The 22,941-nt window shown below is 39.1% G+C and overlaps 2 protein-coding genes across 2 annotated transcripts; one reads left to right on the top strand and one right to left on the bottom strand.

The window, feature by feature from the left end:
- Nucleotides 1-590: 590 nt before the first annotated feature.
- Nucleotides 591-8,055, bottom strand: nkiras1 (NFKB inhibitor interacting Ras-like 1). Its single transcript, XM_052135368.1, has 4 exons — nucleotides 7,955-8,055; nucleotides 3,457-3,561; nucleotides 2,884-3,125; nucleotides 591-1,704 (listed from the first exon to the last, which is right to left on the bottom strand). Exons 2-4 carry the CDS (start codon nucleotides 3,548-3,550, stop codon nucleotides 1,462-1,464), a joined length of 579 nt encoding a protein of 192 aa, XP_051991328.1. The 5' UTR covers nucleotides 3,551-3,561; nucleotides 7,955-8,055; the 3' UTR covers nucleotides 591-1,461.
- Nucleotides 8,056-8,291: 236 nt separating this feature from the next.
- Nucleotides 8,292-13,609, top strand: rpl15 (ribosomal protein L15). The gene is made up of 4 exons (XM_052135364.1): nucleotides 8,292-8,349; nucleotides 10,729-10,910; nucleotides 11,137-11,273; nucleotides 13,248-13,609. The coding sequence occupies exons 2-4, from the start codon at nucleotides 10,739-10,741 to the stop codon at nucleotides 13,551-13,553; spliced, it is 615 nt and encodes a 204-aa protein (XP_051991324.1). The 5' UTR covers nucleotides 8,292-8,349; nucleotides 10,729-10,738; the 3' UTR covers nucleotides 13,554-13,609.
- The last annotated feature ends 9,332 nt before the right edge of the window (nucleotides 13,610-22,941 follow it).

Raw genomic sequence — 22,941 nt, forward strand, 5'->3', positions numbered from 1 at the left:
ATTGTGAAGTATTTTGACATCATGTACTATGTGCTGTGCTGACTTCAGTCTGAAGAAATCGTGTCTGAACAGGATGATTTTCATCACTGAATTCCAGTATTGAGAACTAAAATTACAATTTCAAAAGCAAAATAGATGCATTTTACAGTAATGAGATTGTATTTATTTTAAGATGTATGTGAATTGGGGGAAATGTGCTTAATTGTCATGTAAATGCCAAAGATCAATAGCGGCATTGTAAGGTTAGCATTATGCTAATGAAAACAGCTCAACGAAAAGAGGTGCACACACAGAATGTCATGTTAATTTATCTTATCATACTGAGGAGCGACATTGGTCTTACTGCCTTTAATATCGCAGTAATTTACAACAGCTGTTAGGATGCAGAAAGTTTCTCTTTGACCATGCTGAATAGGGCATTTCTACAGTGGAAATACTTACTGAAAACCGCATTAGTGTAATGCTGCAACCACACTGATAGATGTACCTCTTTTTATATCAATGAAACAATTCCAAAAAATACCACCAAGTGCAACTATCAAATTAAGAGCAGTGGAAAACTGAAATAAAAAGTCAACAGTCCAACCCTTTAATAAACATTTATTTGGTTTATCATATAGTGCATAAGACACAAACTGTGTTTGCCTCAAAGTATTTTATTTAAATAAGAACACATCTGCTAGCAAGCCAGACATTGCATTCTTGTCTTGATAACTGCTGTAGTGTGTCCTACTACTTACATGGAGAATTAGACTTAAATTAAGCCATTTAAAACAATAGCCTAAACAAACAACAGCACTATATCTCATCGGTTACACAATCATTAGATATGTGGGTTTGGGCTGAAATACACAAAACAGATCTACGATTAATCTTGGAAATAATGCTGGAAGACAATATCACACACAACATAATACTTTGCCATCCTTGTTTGCACTGAAACCTTAAAAGCACGTCATGGCAACCCTTGCCTGTATAAAGCTGAAGTATTGTAGTGTTATGGAAGTATGAAAGCAATATTGATTAGAGTTAATTTTAATACAGTACCATTTTTGTATAAAATCGACAACGTCAATCTCATGAAACCTGTCAAGACCATGTCCAGGACATATTGCATCCCAAAATCTGAATAATAATAATAACAGTTAAAAAAGAAGTCTTTATTAAGGACTTCTAAGATTTTTTTGCATTCTGACATTATTATCAAGACAATTAAGTTTGCATTTAAGATGCCCAACCTTTTACTTTATTACACTTAGTATAGTAAGCCAAGCCAACTAACACAGCAATACTGTAATCTAACCCACTCAGTGAGGACACTGTATATATTTTGTGTTTTTATTATGGTTATAAGTGCATTATTGAGAATAGAGTTCCTCCTAACTAACCTCTTCCTCAAGAGGCCCTAAACGTCCTCTAAAGAAAAACACAGAGCGCTGAAATGGTTGTAGCGTGGCCTGTTCAGATGTCATTGGAGGGGGTGCCCTTGCTCTTGCGTCCGGGCAGGGGGAAGGCAGACTTGCTCTGCGGCTGCGTCAGGCGACTTGTGAGGCTGGTAAAGGGTTCGATTAAAGAGCTTCTGTCCATCACGCTCACCTCCCACAGTTTGACCTTCTCCCCACGTGCCCACTGCTGCGCCGCCTCCTGATCCACTTGACGACACTCCCGCAGGTCGCACTTATTTCCCAACACAATCACTATCACCTGAATAAACACACGGTCACTGTGAGTATATAAAACCAGAGTGAAATATCATTAACAACCGCATAATTAATTTATAAACCATAAAACAAACAAACCAGCTCCGAGATGAATCACAACATTTGATCTGAAGTAGAAAACTTGTGCTAATGCTAATTTTAGATATCAGTAAATTAAAATATTAATTAAAGATATCGTTAAAGGATTTTTTACACTTTCCAGATATATGAAATTTACATTGGAATGGACACTTGCACTAGTAACGATGTAATTAGATATAACAATTATAATTTTTACTAGTAACAATGCATTGCTTATTTGAAATTTGAATTTCAACTAGTAATAAATTAATTATAGATATCTGCAATTGTGTTTTGAACAGGAGTGAATGACAGATCACTGTAAAACTCCACTAGTGAAAATGCAGTTACAGATATATATAAAAAATATGGGTTTTATAAGTTGAAATAAAAAAAAGAAAATGCATTTCTGTGAGTAATGACGGCATTTTTGGTGATAATTTTTTTTTACTAGTGCAAATGTAATTACCGATATAAAAAAATAGCACTTTCACTGGTAGTAATTCCATTCCTGATATCAAAAATTTGCATTGTAACTAATAAAAATGTACTAGTGAAATATATGAATTATCTCCAGCACATGCCATAATATACATCTCGATATCAAAACCAGAGACAATCCTGATGATCTCAAATGTCATGTAAACGTTTTTCTTACATTGTCTGGTTTTTACATGTAATTGCAGGTACTGTTCATGTAAATGCACTTATTAATTATAAGTACAAAAACAATATTTTTCAGTCATTGCAATCCATTCAGATATATACAAATATAGAAATAGTTTGAGAGTGTAGAAATACTCGATTTCATCATCCGCAATGATTCATGGGAGCGGGTAAACATTTATGTTTTCAATGGAAAGACAACTTTTCGAATTGGTGGATTTCTCTGCAGAATTATGGGCAGGGTAGTTATCAACACTAGCATTTATAATCACTTAACAACCTCAGAGCTCATGGTAGGTCTGTGTTGAAGTTTATAGGTTGAAATCGTTAAATTCAATTTCCCTGTGAAGGAATGTGATTTTTATTTCCAGACCCCTACTGCTGCACTCTATATGACGTATTTTAAAAACGATTGAACAGATATAAATGCGCATACATCTTTTTTGTCTCTGGACTTGTCTATCTCCTTCTTCAAGAGCTCGACTTTCTTGAAAGACTCCAGACTGTCCACACTGTAGACCAGCACAAAACCGTCAGCCACAGAAAAGAAGTGTTTGGGGAATTCCAGACCATCACCAAGTCCTCTTGTGTCATAAAGGCGCAACTGCTCCCTCACGCCGCGATCCGTCTCGACAGATGCCACGTATATATCCTCCTGAGTGTCACTGTTTTCTGCACCTGAAACAGCACAGTGCTGAGTCATGTCCATTGAGACGAGTACTTTCATGAACTATAACTGCCCTAAACTATAAGAGTTCAACTATAACTGAAGCAGCATACACACTGAAAGGATGTTTTTTATATAGATAAATTATATGAATGTTAATCATTATAAAAGTATACAGTATTTATCATTGTAATGGTATCATATTTTTGACAATAAATAATAATGATCAATATTACAATACTTAATATTAGTGTGCATTTACATGAAACTAGACGACAGTGTCACAAGACGCAAAACACTGTTTGTTTTCATAAGAAACTATAGACCAATAATGACACATACCTACAGTGTGATTGCCGTACAGCAACTGCTCCAGTATGGCTGTTTTCCCCACAGCTGCCATACCACAAACCACAACCTTACAACCCTTTCCCATAGTTACCTGCCCTGAAACACACAAACAAACACACACATCTCAGTTATTTAAAGCTATTTAAAGTATTTTTTTCCAAAAATATAAGACTACTAGACTACTTGTTTTCTAATTTAATACATTTTATTAATTGTAAATTATAATTTGAACACAACAATTTCAGAGTGTCTAGTATTCAATCAAAATCCTTTTTTTTTAAACTATAAACCTTCACTTTCCCTTTTACATCTGAAAGTGTGGTGCCTGTTTAGTTTCAAGTTAAAGTGGAGATTTAGAGTGAAAAAGCACCCAGTGCTGTTTCTCATCCACATCATATTACTTCTGAAGACATGGATTAAACCACCTGGAGTTATATGGATTACTTTTATGTTTCCTTTACGTGCTTTTTGGAGCTTTAAAGATCTGATCACCCATTCACTTGCATTGTATGTACCAACAGAACTGAAATATTCTTCTAAAAATCTTCATTTGTGTTCTGCCGAAGTAAGAAAGTCATACACACCTGGGATGGCATGAGGGTGAGTAAATGATGAAAGAATTTACATTTATGGATGAACTATCCCTTTAAAGACATAATGCACACCAGCTGGCATGAACAAAACCTGATGATCATGTTATTCAGCATGATTCAAAGAAGTTAACATGCTCTATGTACCAAATTTGCTAACATTTGATTAGTGACCTATATTTTATTTTTATATCATATCATAACTTTTTCTTTAATTTATCTCTAGGTTTGAGAATGTTTTCAATGTTTTTTTAATTTGTATTATTTAAGTTTTTTTTATTAATACTTATATAACAACATATAACAAATAATTATATATATATATATATACACAGATACAGTCAGGTCCATAAATATTGGGACATCGACACAATTCTAATCTTTTTGGCTCTATACACCACCACAATGGATTTGAAATGAAACGAACAAGATGTGCTTTAACTGCAGACTTTCAGCTTTAATTTGAGGGTATTTACATCCACATCAGGTTCACGGTGTAGGAATTACAACAGTTTGTATATGTGCCTCCCACTTTTTAAGGGAGCAAAAGTAATGGGACAATTGACTGCTCAGCTGTTCCATGGCCAGGTGTGTGTTATTCCCTCATTATCCCATTTACAAGGAGCAGATAAAATGGTCCAGAGTTCATTTCAAGTGTGCTATTTGCATTTGGAATCTGTTGCTGTCAACTCTCAATATGAGATCCAAAGAGCTGTCACTATCAGTGAAGCAAGCCATCATTAGGCTGAAAAATCACAACAAACCCATCAGAGCGATAGTAAAAACATTAGTTGTGGCCAAATCAACTGTTTGGAACAGTCTTAAAAAGAAAGAACGCACCGGTGAGCTCAGCAACACCAAAAGACCCGGAAGACCACGGAAAACAACTGTGGTGGATGACCAAAGAATTCTTTCCCTGGTGAAGAAAACACCCTTCACAACAGTTGGCCAGATCAAGAACACTCTCCAGGAGGTAGGTGTATGTGTGTCAAAGTCAACAATCAAGAGAAGACTTCACCAGAGTGAATACAGAGGGTTCACCACAAGATGTAAACCATTGGTGAGCCTCAAAAACAGGAAGGCCAGATTAGAGTTTGCCAAACAACATCTAAAAAAGCCTTCACAGTTCTGGAACAACATCCTATGGATAGATGAGACAAAGATCAACTTGTACCAGAGTGATGGGAAGAGAAGAGTATGGAGAAGGAAAGGAACTGCTCATGATCCAAAGCATACCACCTCATCAGTGAAGCATGGTGGTGGTAGTGTCATGGGCATGTATGGCTGCCAACAGAACTGGTTCTCTTGTATTTATTGATGATGTGACTGCTGACAAAAGCAGCAGGATGAATTCTGAAGTGTTTCGGGCAATATTATCTGCTCTTATTCAGCCAAATGCTTCAGAACTCATTGGACGGCGCTTCACAGTACAGATGGACAATGACCCGAAGCATACTGCGAAAGCAACCAAAGAGTTTTTTAAGGGAAAGAAGTGGAATGTTATGCAATGGCCAAGTCAATCACCTGACCTGAATCCGATTGAGCATGCATTTCACTTGCTGAAGACAAAACTGAAGGGAAAATGCCCCAAGAACAAGCAGGAACTGAAGACAGTTGCAGTAGAGGCCTGGCAGAGCATCACCAGGGATGAAACCCAGCGTCTGGTGATGTCTATGCGTTCCAGACTTCAGGCTGTAATTGACTGCAAAGGATTTGCAACCAAGTATTAAAAAGTGAAAGTTTGATTTATGATTGTTAATCTGTCCCATTACTTTTGGACCCTTAAAAAGTGGGAGGTACATATACAAACTGTTGTAATTCCTACACCGTGAACCTGATTTGGATGTAAATACCCTCAAATTAAAGCTGAAAGTCTGCAGTTAAAGCACATCTTGTTCGTTTCATTTCAAATCCATTGTGGTGGTGTACAGAGACAAAAAGATTAGAATTGTGTCAATGTCCCAATATTTATGGACCTGACTGTATGTATATATATATATACACTGTATAGGGTACAGTCTAAAGTCTTATGAAAGGGTTTACAGAATGTTTTCATGCTTGTTCAATGAACCATAAACAATTAATGAACATGCACCTGTGGAACGGTCATTAAGACACTAACAGCTTACAGACGGTAGACAATTAAGATCACAGTTATAAAAACTTAGGACACTAAAGAGACCTTTCTACTGACTCTGAAAAACACACAAAAAAGATGTCCAGGGTCTCTACTCATCTGTGTGAACGTGCCTTAGGCATGCTGCATGGAGGCATGAGGACTGCAGATGTGGCCAGGGCAATAAATTGCAATGTCCGTACTGTGAGACGCCTAAAACGGCACTACAGGGAGACAGGAAGGACAGCTGATCGTCCTCTCAGTGGCAGACCACGTGTAACAACACCTGCACAGGATCAGTACATCCGAATATCACACCTGCGGGACAGGTACAGGATGACCACAACAACTGTTCGAGTTACACCAGGAATGCACAATCCCTCCATCAGTGTTCAGACTGTCTGCAATAGGCTGAGAGAGGCTGGACTGAGGGCTTGTTGGCCTGTTGTAAGGCAGGTCCTTACCTGACATCACCAGCAACAATGTCGACTATGGGCACAAACCCACCTTCACTGGACCAGACAGGACTGGCAAAAAGTGTTCTTCACTGATGAGTCATGATTTTGTCTCACTAGGGGTGATGGTCAGACTCGTGTTTATCGTCAAAGGAATGAGCGTTACACCGAGGCCTGTACTCTGGAGCGGGATCGATTTGGAGGTAGGGCTGAACGATTTTGGAAAATAATCTAATTGCAATTTTTTTATTTTATTTTTTTAACCAATATTGCGATTTTAATATGTGATTATTTTTTAAACTCTTTATCTTCTGTATTATTCAACAAAGACAAGCAATAAATCATTGTATAGTATGAACACAATATTAGAAAGATGAAACATAAACTGTTCTTTCCTGTAGGGCAGGCATATATGTTATTATGAAATGAGGTGATGGATGAATTGATATGAAAGTAGTTAAATAAAAATATGTAAATTACAGTAGTTTATTATTTATTTTTTTGAACTTGTTGAACTTCCAGCCTTGTAAACATGTAATAATAATAATCATGACAACATAAAGCACTGACAAATAAGCCTGGTGTAAACATTAATATGAAAGTCAGTAACAAATCACACAAACTAAAGTGCAGATTGCAGAAATATAAAACAAATCTGGGGCTTTACCACACTCCGTATTACTCAGATAATTCAAAGTCACTAATAAACAGAGATCCCAGCTGATAAGCCCTTATCTCAGGTAGGCTGGAATATTTTCCCCTGTGTGGTCATCTGGGAAGTAGGCAGTTTGATGGCAGCGAGCTTTGAGGTCGAAGTCTTCAATAATGAAATGCACCTTAAGACTCTGATAGGGCACCGCTGTACGGCTTCACCACATATCAGTTGTGTTTTCAGCTCTGCTGCAACTCTTTTAAATGTACATTTTTGTTTTATTCTATAAAGTACTGACAACATTTCTCCCAAACTCCAAATACAAATATTGTCATTTAGAGCCTGTATTTGCAGAAAATGACAACTGGTCAAAATAACAAAAAAGATGCAGTGTTTTAGACTTCGAATAATTGTAATATAAACACAGGGAATCGGTAAAATCTTTATTTTATTAATATATATATATATTTTTTTTTATCTCCGAGCAAAATATCTTATCTTCGAAGCTGCCACCGAGGAAAAGTGGGGAAACAATTCAGTGTTGTCTCAGACTTTTACATCAGACGGTAAATGACAGCATGTCGCAGAAATGTATTTGTAGTGTAGCGTTTTATTAACACGATTACTGTTCATGGAAAGACATTAAGAGAGAGAGCGAGAGATACAAACAACTCACCTCACACTACGCGACAGACAACACTCATCTGTCGGACGAACCAGAACGTGAATATGAAAGACTTTTAGGATGATCACTGTGCCAGTACTGTTATTGTCATACGTCACATCCAGTGTCAGTTACTCACTTCCTTTAGCGATGCGTTTTGAGGATGTAATAAGAGAACGGATAACAAAAATATATTATTTGCTATGGGATCCTATTGAATGGTGTTATAATAACAAACTTATAGTATCTAATTGATCACTCACGCTTGATGGCGTTAAAATCTAGTTCGCACGTAAAGACTCCATTTCCCATAAGTCTTTAATCGTGGAAGCGGAAACACGCCAGAGACGTTCAAATAAAGCATTTTGGGTAATCTTGCTCTTTCTTTCCGGTTAGTACGCCATCAAGTAAGCGAGACTTTCTCATTTTTCTGAATGTTGAATCCATCAAATATCACAATTAATATAATATCATCCGCATCCCATATTTCATCTATATATTTCGGGATGTTTTCGCAGTTATATCTAAGCATAATTTCCTGCCTCGATTACATTTTGTTGTTGATTTAAGATGGAGTAACAGTGCTGCTAATGTCATGCCTCAGTTGCACGTTTCTTTCAGTTTGATTAAACTTATAAAGTCGATTCTGATGTCAATGTTGAGAATTGCATTTGTAAATGTTGTCTTAATGAGGAAGTCTGTGACTCGACTTGAGTTCTGGCGCGTGTTTTTATAGCAGTTGTCATGCAATTGCTGTAGAAAACGGGCACTAATAGCGTTCACGCTAGTCTATTATAATGACACTTAAAGCAACCGTTCTCTGTCTGATATTAGATTTCAAATACGTCAGGTTATGCACTCTTGTTGATTTGTAGTTGTATTATGGGCAGTTGACACACAACGTGAACGTGAACTTTCCTTTACATCAGTAAAGTAGATTTAAATTGATTTGATCATGAGAAAGTGTTCTCTTTAGTTCAGTGACTGGTCAACGGTTTGAGTTTTTTACTGTTTTTATAAACTTTCTACTTTATAGTGTTAATTTAAAACTTGAGATCGATCGAAACTATATAGATTTTTTTGTTTAATAAGCAAAAGTCATAAGCGATTTTTATTAGTTTGTTTCCGCTTTAACAACACAACTTTATCAGTTATCACTAACTTGTGAAGGCCAAAGGCCTGCTTTACAAAACTCATATTTTGCGAAGTCTGCAAAGAATGTACTGTCCTGTGGTGTCACGTTTGTACTTTTATAGATACATTTTATATATAGTCCGTTAAAACGCTTCTAAAAGCTGAATGCATTATTATAGAAGTAAATTTTAAATAACCACATTTTATTATAGCTTGACCGCAAAAGTGTTTGGCGTTTGTTACCAGTTTACATATACAACAAAGAGACCACTACAAAATAATCAGTTTCTCTGGATTTACTATTAATAGGTATGTGTTCGAGTAAAATGAACATTTTTGCTTTATTCTATGAAGTACTGGCAACATTTCTCCCAAATTCCAAACTTTGTCATTTAGAGCATTTATTTGCAGAAAATGACAACTGGTCAAAATAACAAAACAGATGCAGTGTTTTAGACCTCAAATAATGCAAAGAAAACAAGTTCATATTCATTTTTAAACAACACAATAATAATGTTTTAACTTCCGAAGAGTTTAGAAATAAATATTTGTTGTAATATCTCTGATTTTCAATCACAGCTTTCATGTGTCTTGGCATGATCTCCACCAGTCTCTCACATTCGCTGTTGGGTGACTTTATGCCACTCCTGGCGCAAAAATTCAAGCAGCTCTGCTTTGTTTGATGGCTTGTGGCCATCCATCTTCCTCTTGATCACATTCCAGAGATTTTCAATGGAGTTCAGGTCTGAAGATTGGGCTGCCCATGACGGGGTCTTGATCTGGTGCACCTCCATCCACACCTTGATTGATCAGGCTGTGTGGCATGGAGCATTGTCCTGCTCGAAAAAACAATCCTCAGAGTTGAGGAACATTGTCAGAGCAGAAGGATGCACGTTTTCTTCCAGGATAATCTGCCGATTCATGAATGATGCCCGCATATCATCCACCAAATTTCACACTGGGTGCGAGATGCTGTGGCTTGAAGGCCTCTCCAGGTCTCCATCTAACCATTAGATGACCAGGTGGTGGATCGGTGATGATCTGAGGGTGCTTCAGCAAGGCTGGAATCTGGCAGATTTTTCTCTGCAAAGGTTTTTCCAGCTGGAAAATGCTCCATGCCACACAGACAGATCAATCAAGTTGTGGATGGAGGTGCACCAGATCAAGACCCTGTCATGGGCAGCCCAATCTCCAGACCTGAACTCCATTGAAAACCTCTGGAATGTGAAAAAAGAAGTGCACAGATATTGAGGCTTCAAAATGAATAAAAATCAAATGAAAAATCCTCATTAAAACCAGAAAACAAAATCAGATTTGGTGCATAATGCAGACTTTATAACTATAAAGAATTCCAAAATACTCTCCGTGACTCTTTATTTTGAAATGAAAGAGACTTTGCTCCATTACAGTGCTCTACAGTATATGTAAGCAGCTTTTTATAACCCTCATTTTCACCAGATGAAGAGTTGTAAAGTTTTTGGATATGTAGTTTTTATAAATTTTACCAGATGAGGTTTATTGATGAGGAATTAAAAATTAAGTATCTGTTATAGATTTTTACCAGTCTACCTCTAGTGGATATTTATGTAGCTTCCAAATAATTCCATGTCGTCTTGACATTGCTGTACGTAAACCTAATTGTTGGTTAACAGGTGAGGCATCATGGGAGCGTACAAGTACATGCAGGAGTTATGGAGGAAGAAGCAGTCAGATGTGATGAGGTTTCTGCTGCGCGTGAGGTGCTGGCAGTACCGGCAGCTGTCCTCCCTCCACCGAGCTCCTCGACCCACCAGACCTGATAAAGCCCGTAGGCTGGGATACAAGGCCAAACAGGGTGAGAACTTATGGGTCTTGAATTGCAGAGGTTTGACTATAAACTGTAGGCTGGGCTACAATGTGATGACATCTAAGAATGATTGTTGGATATATGGTCCAACCTGATCTGTATTTTAGGGAGAACCCTCTGCTATCTTGTATCATACTGTTTTCTACATTTTACTTTTAAGGATGGAATTTCAGACGAATGTTTGCAACTTAACTTTGTGGTCTTTTCCAAACAGGCTATGTTATCTACCGTATTCGTGTGCGCCGTGGAGGACGCAAGCGGCCCGTGCCCAAGGGTGCTACGTACGGCAAACCCGTGCACCATGGCATCAACCAGATCAAGTTTGCCCGCAGCCTTCAGTCAGTAGCTGAGGTATGTGAACCTCATCTCAGCCACCAAGATACATACATTTGGTGGAACAGTTGGATGGGATTTGGTAGAACAGATGAATGCTAAACTCTTAGTGCATCAGAAATGTAAATGTGGGATTGATGTCCAATGTGTTGCATCAGCACAAGTTTTTTCATCTAAATTTTAGTGGTGTAAAGTTCATGTTTTGGAGTTCAATGGATGTTACAGTCTAGTGGAGGTGTCAATCAATAGTTTTGTCTAACTCTGTTGGTGGACCACATGCTACACAAATGTTTTTTGCAGGATGGGAAGTTTAAATAAGTCAGGGGGAAAAATAGTTTTTGAAAGTACATCAGAAGGGAGTTAAGAGATGTGTGTCAAAGGGAAATAAAAAATGTTTTTGCATCCCTCAATACTTTAAAGATGTAAGGCTTTTATTCAGAGAAAAAAATAACTGTATTAATTAGAGAACCTTTTCCTTGACTGTACTGGAATTGGAAAATAATGTTAACAAATTTGAAGAGCTTTGTAGACCATCACCAGATATGAGCAACTGTATATTTGTGAAATGAAGGTCTAATGGGATGTAATGTCAGTCATGGGAAAACCTGGAAACATCGCTGAATTTTTAATTGAAGATCTGGAGCCCTGAAAAATTAATGGAAAGGAGTAGGGGTGTAGTGGTTCTGTTTAAAAAAAAAAAGAACCGTATTGTTCACCCCCTATGTTCGATAAGCATTGGCACTGTGGTCGGTTCACCTAATGTTTAATGAAGCTTCTGGAGCACAAGTTTTGTTCAAGAAAACAAAGTGTCAAACAGACAGTTACAACCTCCGCTAATGCACCTGAATGTATCTGTAGATGATACGCTCCTCCTGTGTTTCACGTGGGTCAACTTGATGACATCACTGTTCTGAAAGCGTTGTGTGTTATTGAAAAAGTGGATAAAATGAAACGCTGAAGGGGAAGCCCCCTGCGTTTCCTTTCCAAGAACATTTTCTTTTTGCAGTCAATTACAACGGCGATAGTCAAAAGACGTTTACAAAACAGGCACTGTGTGCAGACATCGCTCGGCGCGAGTGCCGTATACTGGTAATATGTCAATAAAGCACGTGAGGGTTTATTTAAAACCTACACGCAAGTTCTTCCTGTTTCCTCGCACGGCTGTAGTCTATCACGAGTGTCAATAATGCACAATATTAGGCAGGTGGTTTAAATCTTGTGGCGGACTCGTTTGACCAAATTGTTGAACTGTAATGTTTTGCTCCACTTATGTAACAATGTAATAACTTACAAGTTGTCAAATTTCTCCTGAACAGCGATGGGAAGAAACGAATGGACAAACGGGACTGCCTTTACTGTGGGCTTGTATTTTACTTTTCTCAGACTGGAATCTACAGTCTTGTGCCATCAGTGATATTTGGATTGGTGCTGTTTTAGCAGCTTAGTAATTTGGTTTATGAAGTATAAATGTACAATTTATATGATAGAATAGATTACCAGGTTTAGAAATGTCAAATGAAATCGATTGGTTGAAGACACTAGACTTGAGTCTTGAGAGAAAGTGGGTAGTGACTAGTGGTTGGCCGAAACTGATATCTCGAGAGTCGGATGGCAAATATAATCGCCGATATGCAAAATCAGATGAACAACATTTCTAAAGTGAAATGAACACTTATTTATTACAGCAGTGAGACTACATATAGATCATCCCACAAGCAACTGTAGAGTTTATATCCTATTTCTTAATAATCGTGAGGTGCATGCTACTTTTTGAAGCCAAATATTTGTGATTAAAACCTTTTTGTAGTTGTATGTTTTGCTTTTATCATTGTCGAGTGAGACCGTTTCTATTTAAAGCATACATAATGGCATTTATTTGCTTTCTAAATAACCATTAAAGCATTATTTGAGCCAAAAGTGACATTTATTTTATTGTCCCATTGTGGATGCATTGTTTAGGGTTGTTAACGGCTGTTTGTCTTGTGTTGGCAGGAGCGTGCTGGCCGTCACTGTGGTGGTCTGCGAGTTCTCAACTCGTACTGGGTGGGTGAAGACTCCACATACAAGTTCTTTGAAGTGATCCTCATCGACACCTTCCACAAAGCCATCAGACGCAACCCTGACACTCAATGGATCACCAAGGCTGTGCACAAGCACAGGGAGATGCGCGGGCTCACTTCCGCTGGCAAGAAGAGCCGTGGTCTCGGCAAGGGTCACAAGTTCCACCTCACCATCGGCGGCTCTCGACATGCAGCCTGGAAGAGACGCAACACCCTGCAGCTGCGCCGTTACCGCTAAAGAACGTGCACCACATCTGTACATTTATCCAAATAAAGTACCTTTGTATGGTCAAACAGCATGTCTGGTTTTTAAACTAAATTTAACTTTGAAAGGTTGTTTGGATCAATTCAGGCATGGAGAATGTCAACATCCACTAGCACTTATTTATATCCTTAATTGATAGTGCTGTTGTAAGCAATGTGTAATATGAAGGAAATGTAAAAGGTGTGGGCTATGAAGTTTATGAAAGGCCATTTTGTCACCTGGAGTTGATTATTCATGGGCATTTTTTAACAGCATACATCAGAGTATTTATATCAAGAACTTGAATGGTATCAATTTAAACAATTTGTGCAAATTATCTGATAAATTACAAATTCTAATATTAAGTTAAGAAGGATCTTTAAGTAATACACATAACTGGTAAATAATACTCTTAATAGACTTTGAATAATTACACCATCCCCATGTTGGATTATGTAAATCTTTACTCTCAGATTAAGATGTAATGCTTATTTCAAATTCATGTAGCCACAAATGTCTGTCTTGAGTTCAAAAAAGCAAGTTAACATTTACAGGTCCTTCTCAAAAAATTAGCATATTGTGATAAAGGTCATTATTTTCCATAATGTAATGATAAAAATTAAACTTTAATATATTTTAGATTCATTGCACACCAACTGAAATATTTCAGGTCTTTTATTGTTTTAATACTGATGATTTTGGCATACAGCTCATGAAAACTCAAAATTCCTATCTCAAAAAATTAGCATATCATGAAAAGGGTCTCTAAACGAGCTATTAACCTAATCATCTGAATCAACTAATTAACTCTAAACACCTGCAAAAGATTCCTGAGGCTTTTAAAAACTCCCAGCCTGTTTCATTACTCAAAACCGCAATCATGGGTAAGACTGCCGACCTGACTGCTGTCCAGAAGGCCATCATTGACACCCTCAAGCAAGAGGGTAAGACACAGAAAGAAATTTCTGAACAAATAGGCTGTTCCCAGAGTGCTGTATCAAGGCACCTCAGTGGGAAGTCTGTGGGAAGGAAAAAGTGTGGCAAAAAACGCTGCACAACGAGAAGAGGTGACCGGACCCTGAGGAAGATTGTGGAGAAGGACCGATTCCAGACCTTGGGGGACCTGCGGAAGCAGTGGACTGAGTCTGGAGTAGAAACATCCCCGCATTCCCCAGGTCAAGCCACTTTTGAACCAGAAACAGCGGCAGAAGCGCCTGACCTGGGCTACAGAGAAGCAGCACTGGACTGTTGCTCAGTGGTCCAAAGTACTTTTTCGGATGAAAGCAAATTTTGCATGTCATTCGAAATCAAGGTGCCAGAGTCTGGAGGAAGACTGGGGAGAAGGAAATGCCAAAATGCCTGAAGTCCAATGTCAAGTACCCACAGTCAGTGATGGTCTGGGGTGCCATGTCAGCTGCTGGTGTTGGTCCACTGTGTTTTATCAAGGGCAGGGTCAATGCAGCTAGCTATCAGGAGATTTTGGAGCACTTCATGCTTCCATCTGCTGAAAAGCTTTATGGAGATGAAGATTTCATTTTTCAGCACGACCTGGCACCTGCTCACAGTGCCAAAACCACTGGTAAATGGTTTACTGACCATGGTATTACTGTGCTCAATTGGCCTGCCAACTCTCCTGACCTGAACCCCATAGAGAATCTGTGGGATATTGTGAAGAGAAAGTTGAGAGACGCAAGACCCAACACTCTGGATGAGCTTAAGGCCGCTATCGAAGCATCCTGGGCCTCCATAACACCTCAGCAGTGCCACAGGCTGATTGCCTCCATGCCACGCCGCATTGAAGCAGTCATTTCTGCAAAAGGATTCCTGACCATGTATTGAGTGCATAACTGAACATAATTATTTGAAGGTTGACTTTTTTTTTTGGTATTAAAAACACTTCTTTTATTGGTCGGATGAAATATGCACATTTTTTGAGATAGGAATTTTGGGTTTTCATGAGCTGTATGCCAAAATCATCAGTATTAAAACAATAAAAGACCTGAAATATTTCAGTTGGTGTGCAATGAATCTAAAATATATGAAAGTTTAATTTTTATCATTACATTATGGAAAATAATGAACTTTATCACAATATGCTAATTTTTTGAGAAGGACCTGTGTACTGTCATCGTGTGATTATGACCTGTTACAAGCTACAGATATTTACAAACCTTTACCATTTTTTAAATTGGCCCCAACAAACAGTTGATCTATTAAAATGTTTGCATTATCAACTGAACAATCTAAACTGAAAGTGCTGTGATCAATGTGTCTGAGCTCTGAGCCATCATATCAGCCAAAATCAAAAGATGGTGCATCTACAGGATGTGAATTTCCTCAATGCAGGATGACTTCAAGGAATTTAACATGCCAATGCATTCTGTTAAATCATTGACCCACAACACGTAGTTTACCAATCTTAACCACTAATAGTTCTAAACATAACTAACTTGTATTATTAATGGTATTTGTAGTAAAATCATAGTAACCATGAAACTAAACATGGTTACTATATTAACACCATATGGATGTAGTAACACCATGGTTGATTGCATGAAAACTATGGCTTCTGCCAAAAACATGGTAACTACAAAATTCCCTTTCAGGTGTAAAATATTTGTATAAAGTTAAATATAAATGAATCAAGTATAATCAATGTAAATATAGGCATTTTATTCTACAATTGTTTCTGGTGGTCAAGCATGTATCTTTCTGTGTAAACTAGTCTGTGTTGACACTAGAGAAGACATATGGTGAAGCCCCTCCACAGACATTTACTGTTCAGTTCTTGAGAAACAACAGACTGGAAATGTGATAGATGGTGGTGACGTGTGGCATGTATTAGCCACACGTTGGTAGATCATGTGTATTTAAGCGGGTGCAAACCCAGATTCTGGAGTTGCTCTGCAGAGCAACTCTGTTTATTTATCTCTGATAATAGAGTCTATCTTCTGGCATCAAAACCCCAAGACTTTGAGAGTGATGTTTCACAAAGATGGCAGAAGCCATTGGTGAAGTTGGTCACTTCAGGGCTGCATCAGTTTGCTGACACTATGGGGATCTCCGCGGGGACACCAGATCTCTGAAGACCTTTAGAATAACTGCAATTTTGAATGGGCAGATAGAGATTCATGCTCTGCCCCCTTCAAGTTTGTATGGCAGCACAGCACTTACCTGATCAGAATTTTCTTCTTCATGGTCACGATATCAACTAGATTTGTCCTCTGGATGCCCGTCTTCAATTTGTGGTCAGATTTCCACACCTTCACAGCGAGTGGATTGTTTGTCTGCTTCTTTGTGGTGTTCCGACAATCATCTTTGGTTGACCCTTCACCGCTGCGACTCCACGAAATTGACAGCGCGTGGATTTATTTCCTTTCTTGCATATCTACAGATGAACAAGCCTCGTGTCGCCGTTTCACTGCTTCACCAGCGAGCGGAATATTGTCTACGGTCTGCTGTGCTCCAACATATCCCTTGAAATATTGTAGTCTTTTATAAAAACTACTGCATTTATTGTGTTTGTGTGTATCTACTGTGCACAAACATAAAATATTTGTTTGCTTAACGACGTCTTTATAAAAATGCCATTTTGCGAATGTTTCCAAAATCATATGAAAGCAAGCATATTCCCTGTCTGGCAGGCAGCCTCGTTGAGGCTAAGGAATGCATTCACTGTGAATGCACGAATCTCAAGATGCTTTGCACTCGGCTCGTTTTCGTTCTGAAGCTGAATCCGTCCCCCAACCCAACCGCTATACTCCTGCGGTTTCCAAAGAACGCCACGAGGGAGGCACGAGAGGACAAGGAATAGAGCATGGAGATTTGATGAGGATTTATCAACCGTGCCCAGGGGCGTCGGACTGGGGGGGTAAAGGGTACCGAGTACCCAGGGCCCGAGGCAGGGGGCCCTTAGAAGTCAGTTTTCTATACATACATATTTGGTACGGGGCCCAGCAAGATGGTTTGTACCCAGGACCCAAAATTTGGTGCTACGCCCCTGACCGTGCCACCTCAACATCAAGCACTTCATCCATTCAGCACAAGCGCTGTGATTGCCTGGGCAAAGCCCAAGCTGATGGAGTGCTCTGCAAATCTTATTGTGCTTATTCTGGGTGCATAAAACTCTAAAAACGTTTATTTTGGCTTGCTTTTGTTCTGAAAGCCTACACCTTCTGTGGCTTCCAAACAACTGCAAATAGCATATAAGGATGGGATGTAGAGCATGGAGAATTTGAGAATGATTTGTCACCAGCTCAGGTCTTACGTTTCTCCTCTCCTCCATCTAAAGTGGCTTCACCTGTCCAGTATGGCTGTGATGCTGTGCGTGCAGCATGCATGATATGATCACGTTCAGCTGAGTTTTATTATTAGAGGGATGATATAACACTAACGTTACCCTGCCAGACATGCAGCACTCATTGAGACTCGTCATGTTTAATGCGAGCACATGAGAGTCAAGTGCTTTGCTCTCGTCTTAATACTGTGCTTGAAGTTATTTGCTCGAGTCTTACAAATAAAAAAAAAAATGGGGTGAATGTGGTTCACCGTGTTGGCAGGCCTCTGAGTTTCATTGCCGGTGCTGTTCTTTCCAGAGCTGCACGACTTATAACTTATAACTCCTACAACTTATTATGACTTTATGTTGTCCATATTCAGTGAGAGTTCAGGTCTCTGGTGATGTTGCCTTGCGGTGATTAATAAAAACACTCTTGTCATTTCCCCCACCATTGTGAGCCAGGAACAGTGTGTAATATCCTCTGTAAGGCTGGACAGTTCGCCCTGTTTTTGCAATGTCGCAACACAGAGATTTTAGGCGCCTCCATGGCACCTTCTCGTTTTCCCTGCCATTGCGATCCGGGAACGAGTTTTTGCCATGACACCGGTCATTTCGATGCCTGTTTTTACTGTTGTTGATGACATGCCGGACGATGACCATGTCACAGACCATGTCACTGTGAAAGACCTCTGTTTGTTTGGGAAGAAGGAGCTGGGAGCCGAGTGCAAATCCAAAAGTACAACATTTATTTTCACATTTTCTGTGTCTTCCTAATTCACACATTGCTTTTCATCATCACACACACATTTTCATTGCGTCTCTCTCTCTCTCTGTGTCTCTCTCGACTGCAGCTCTTGTTGCAGCTTTATCCCTTGCCCACCAACACCGCAATCGCCAACAGATGGGCAAGGCAATTCGCTCAAGGTGCCCATCCCAGCCTCGCTCCTAGACGGCAGCTGGCTCCTCCGCCTCCTGGCGGTCAGCAGCGGGCTCCTCTGCCTGCTGACAAACTGCTCCTGTACCAACATATCGTGTATCCTCGGCATCACATTCTTGAACCAGCAGCGAGGTCACCAGAACAGCATGGTCCTCCTCCAAAGTCCCAGGTTTCGGCACCACTGTGAAAGACCTCTGCTCGTTTGGGAAGGAGGAGCCAGGAGCCGAGTGCACATCCAAACTTACATTTATTTTCACATTTTTTGGTGTTTTCCCATTCACACATTGCTTTTCAGCATCACAAACAGCTTCTTTGCGATGTACTAAGTCTCATTGCGAAAGGCGAACTGCAGATTGTACCGGCGTGCAATGCTCAGAGCTGGTTTTACAGCAGCTACTTCCTAGTCACACAAAAAGGACAGTGGGCTGTGCACTATTCTAGATGTGAGATGCTTGAATTGGACACTTGCGAAGTTTCCATTCAAGATGGTCACTCAGATACAGATTTTGTATCACAGATATCCTCTGGACTGGTTTGTGTCAATCGACCTGAAAAAGAATATGTTCAGGTTCACATAGCCCCTCGACACAGACCGTTCTTCAGATTCGCCTTTGAGGGGACTCCTTACCAGTTCAAAGTCCTGAGGGGATGTGTGGTGGTGATATGTGTTTGCTGTTCTTTTCTGCATATGGCGTCACCGTTTAGTGGTCCGTTCTGCATAACGTGGCGGCTCATTGTTGCTTATCGCAGCCAATTCGGCAGGTTTCGCGGTCGAACCACTGGCTCGCTCGGTTCTCCCGATGGCCAGTCCGCCCCTGATCGGCCCAAAAGTGCATCGGCCCACTGGGAATATGCCCGGTATGCCAAATTACCAGTCCAGCCCTGCACAAGTACAAACACCATGGGACCTTGCAGCCATCATACCGCTCAGGAAGGAGACACAGTCTGTCTCCTTGAGATGAATATAGTTATGTACGAAAAGTGCAAATCTATCCCAGAACAACATTAAAAGACCTTGTGAAGATACTGGAGGAAACAGGTAGACAAGTATCTATATCCACAGTAAAACAAGTCCTATATCGACCTATATGGAGCCACTGCTCCAAAATGCCATAAAAAAGCCAGACTACAGATTACTTTTTGGAGAAATGTCCTCTGGTCTAATGAAACAAAAATTGAACTGTTTGGTCATACTTACCATTGGTATGTTTGGAGGAAAAAGGGTGTGGCTTGCAAGCCGAAGAACACCATCCCAACTGTGAAGCATGGGGTTGAAAGCTTCATGTTGAGGGACTGGTGCACTTCACAAAATAGATGGCATCATGAGGAAGTTATGTGGATATATTGAAGCAACATCTCAATACATCAGCCAGGAAGTTAAAGCTTGGTTGCAAATGGGTCTTCCAAATGGACAATGACCACAAGCATACCTCCAAAGTTGTGGCAAAATGGCTGAAGGACAACACAGTCAAGGTCATCACAAAGCCCCTGTTCTCAATCCGATAGAAAATGTGTGGGCTGAAACAAAGAGGCCTACAAACCTGACACAGGATGGATGGATGGATGCTACCAAATACTATCAAAGTGTATGTAAACTTCTGACCCACTGGGAATGTGATAAAAGTTGGAATAAATTATTCTCTCTATTATTATTCTGACATTTCACATTCTTAAAATAAAGTAGTGATCCAAACTGACCTAAGACAGGGAATGTTTTCTATGATTAAATGTCAGGAATTGTGAAAAGCTGAGTTTAAATGTATTTGACTAAGGTGGATGTAAACTTCTGACTTCACCTGTACATTTGAGACCCCTCCAATGCTGGCTGAAATTGAAGGTGCCTCGTAACGTCTTGTGGTAAAATGCCAATGTCTAGCTGTGTTAACGCCCACATTCCATCAGAAGCGTGTGCCACTTGGTCAAGTAACCAGATGCAAAGTGGTCACAACGGATGCCTCCAGCCTCCAGGCTTTTGGCACCTGGACAGGAGTGCAAATAACCATGTTGTGTGGCAAGTGCTATTTACACCAAGTGCCAATAGTCACTCCAGAAAATAAATCATTATTTAAATTGACCATGCTCACACTACTACCTGACATACTGTACATGAAGCATCACATTTACAGTTTATGCAAAGCGACTTACAGTGCACTTATTACAGGGACATTCCCCCTGAGCCTCCTGGAGTTATGTGCCTAGCTCAGGGACAAAATGGTGGCGGCTGTGGGGATCAAACAAGCGTCTTCTGCTTACCAGTTCAGTGCTTTAGCCCACTACACCACCCCCACCTCAGAGCTGATACTGGATGAACTATACCTGCACCAGAAGCATAAATTGTGTGCAGATATAGTTCATCCACATTGCATAGGGAAGATATAAAAGACAGCTGAACGTAATGTAGACAGGCAAGATTATAAAGTGTGGACTGAAGAAAAATACATTTAAACTTACTAATGGATGTATTTTTGGATGGAATGTACCTACTTGAGTTGATTTAACTAATGAACTGATTTAATACAACGTTTGGTATAACATGCAAATAATTTGAACATTCCAATTCACCAACATAATAATAAAACTGAAGCATAACCCACAGCATTTATTCTCTTTACTGTGATGGTTGAAAGACAGTCCCCTGAGGATAAATTGATTTTATGAAGTATTTGCTCTATAGCACAATAACAGAGATAACTGCTTCCACTGAACTCTGGAAATAAACCAAATTGTAGTAATGTTTTAGAGTTTTAATTTCCGAGCTACAAATGTAAATGTGATATATCCTATGATTTATCCTATATTATATTTTTTTGTAATTAATAATTAAGGCTGTTCCATAACAAGCATTAAAAGCATCTGAGTCCAGGAACAGGTGTGAGTATTTTAAAATATACTCCCTTATTGCGTCTTTGTGCTTTAAATTCGATTTTACATACATTTAGCTCAAGGCCATGCTGTGACCCCTGACCTGTGACCAGAGCCTAAAATGGAATGGAAAGCTTAGCAGCTTTTGGAATGAGAAACATCTCACAGGCTCATCAGTTCAGTGTTTGTGACATCAAACACCTTCCTAAAGTTTCAAAGAGCCTGCTGTGTCTTTGCACAGTTTGGTTTAGCTCACATGAAGGAACATTTCTGAATCAGAGACAGATACATTTGAATTGTAAAAAAAAAAAAATTGAGCTACCATTTGTTTTTGTTTGTACTTTCTTATTGTATGGTTTTTAGCTAGACACTACATTACTGTAGGGCTGTACACGTTTATATTCATTATTCATTATTAATTTGCATTAATGTTCCCTTTTTTAAGGGTTTAAAATGGGTTCATTAATGACTTGTAAGTCATTTACAAATGCATTATAATCATTGATATGCAGTTAATAACTAAATTAATTAAAAGCATGACTTTAATGCAATACTTGACAAATAGTGAGAATTTTAACTTGCATGAATAATAAATAAACTTATTCAGACTTAGATTAATCAAAAACATAAATGCCCTAATTCATGATTTAGGCCACAATGCAGCAAAAATAAAATATTATAATGTAAAAGCTTATGTGCCACACCTCTTGCCATCGCGGCTGCTAATGGTTCCAGGGCAAGACAGAACAATAAATGGGAAAGAGGGCAATCCTGCCGGGTGCCCCTATCCAGAGTAAAATAATCTGAAATTAATCAATTTGTTTGTACCGCCGCTACCGGGTGTCTATAAAGTAACTTAATGCAACCAATAAAAGTATTTCCGAACCCACATATTTCCAAAATCTTAAAAAGAAAATCACATTCTACCATTATCTACTTTTCACCGTCAAGTGAGATGGCAGTGACCGGAGTCTGATCATTCGCAACTGACAACATAATATTAATGAGACGCCTAATTTTGTCTGAAGAGCTACGGCCTCAAAAAAAAAACACACCTGATTTATATGTATAAGAGATGTCATAACTTTACTTATCGGTTAGCCAGAATTTTTTAAAACATTTTGACATCTAGCTGGATCAGGGAAATTGGACTGTAACTTTTACACTTGCTTGGATCTTTGTCCTTTTTAAGAATCAGACTGATCCAGGCTTGTGTCATGGTTGGCGGAAGCTTTCCATTCTTTAATGATTCTGTATAAACTTCTAACAAAATTGGAGCCAGTTCTGTAACATAAGATCTTTCA

The sequence above is a fragment of the Xyrauchen texanus genome, chromosome 10 (assembly GCF_025860055.1).
Source record: "Xyrauchen texanus isolate HMW12.3.18 chromosome 10, RBS_HiC_50CHRs, whole genome shotgun sequence".
NCBI lineage: Eukaryota > Metazoa > Chordata > Actinopteri > Cypriniformes > Catostomidae > Xyrauchen > Xyrauchen texanus.

Bases quoted from the DNA above. Each gene is read 5' to 3' on its own strand.
- nkiras1 (XM_052135368.1), bottom strand. From the start codon at position 3,550: ATGGGAAAGGGTTGTAAGGTTGTGGTTTGTGGTATGGCAGCTGTGGGG. The intron at 3,126-3,456 runs GTATGTGTCATT...GTGCTGTTTCAG, and splicing joins GTACGGCAATCACACTGTAG to GTGCAGAAAACAGTGACACT. The intron at 1,705-2,883 runs GTATGCGCATTT...GTGTTTATTCAG, and splicing joins AGTCCAGAGACAAAAAAGAT to GTGATAGTGATTGTGTTGGG.
- rpl15 (XM_052135364.1), top strand. From the start codon at position 10,739: ATGGGAGCGTACAAGTACATGCAGGAGTTATGGAGGAAGAAGCAGTCA. The intron at 10,911-11,136 runs GTGAGAACTTAT...TTTTCCAAACAG, and splicing joins GGGATACAAGGCCAAACAGG to GCTATGTTATCTACCGTATT. The intron at 11,274-13,247 runs GTATGTGAACCT...TTGTGTTGGCAG, and splicing joins GCCTTCAGTCAGTAGCTGAG to GAGCGTGCTGGCCGTCACTG.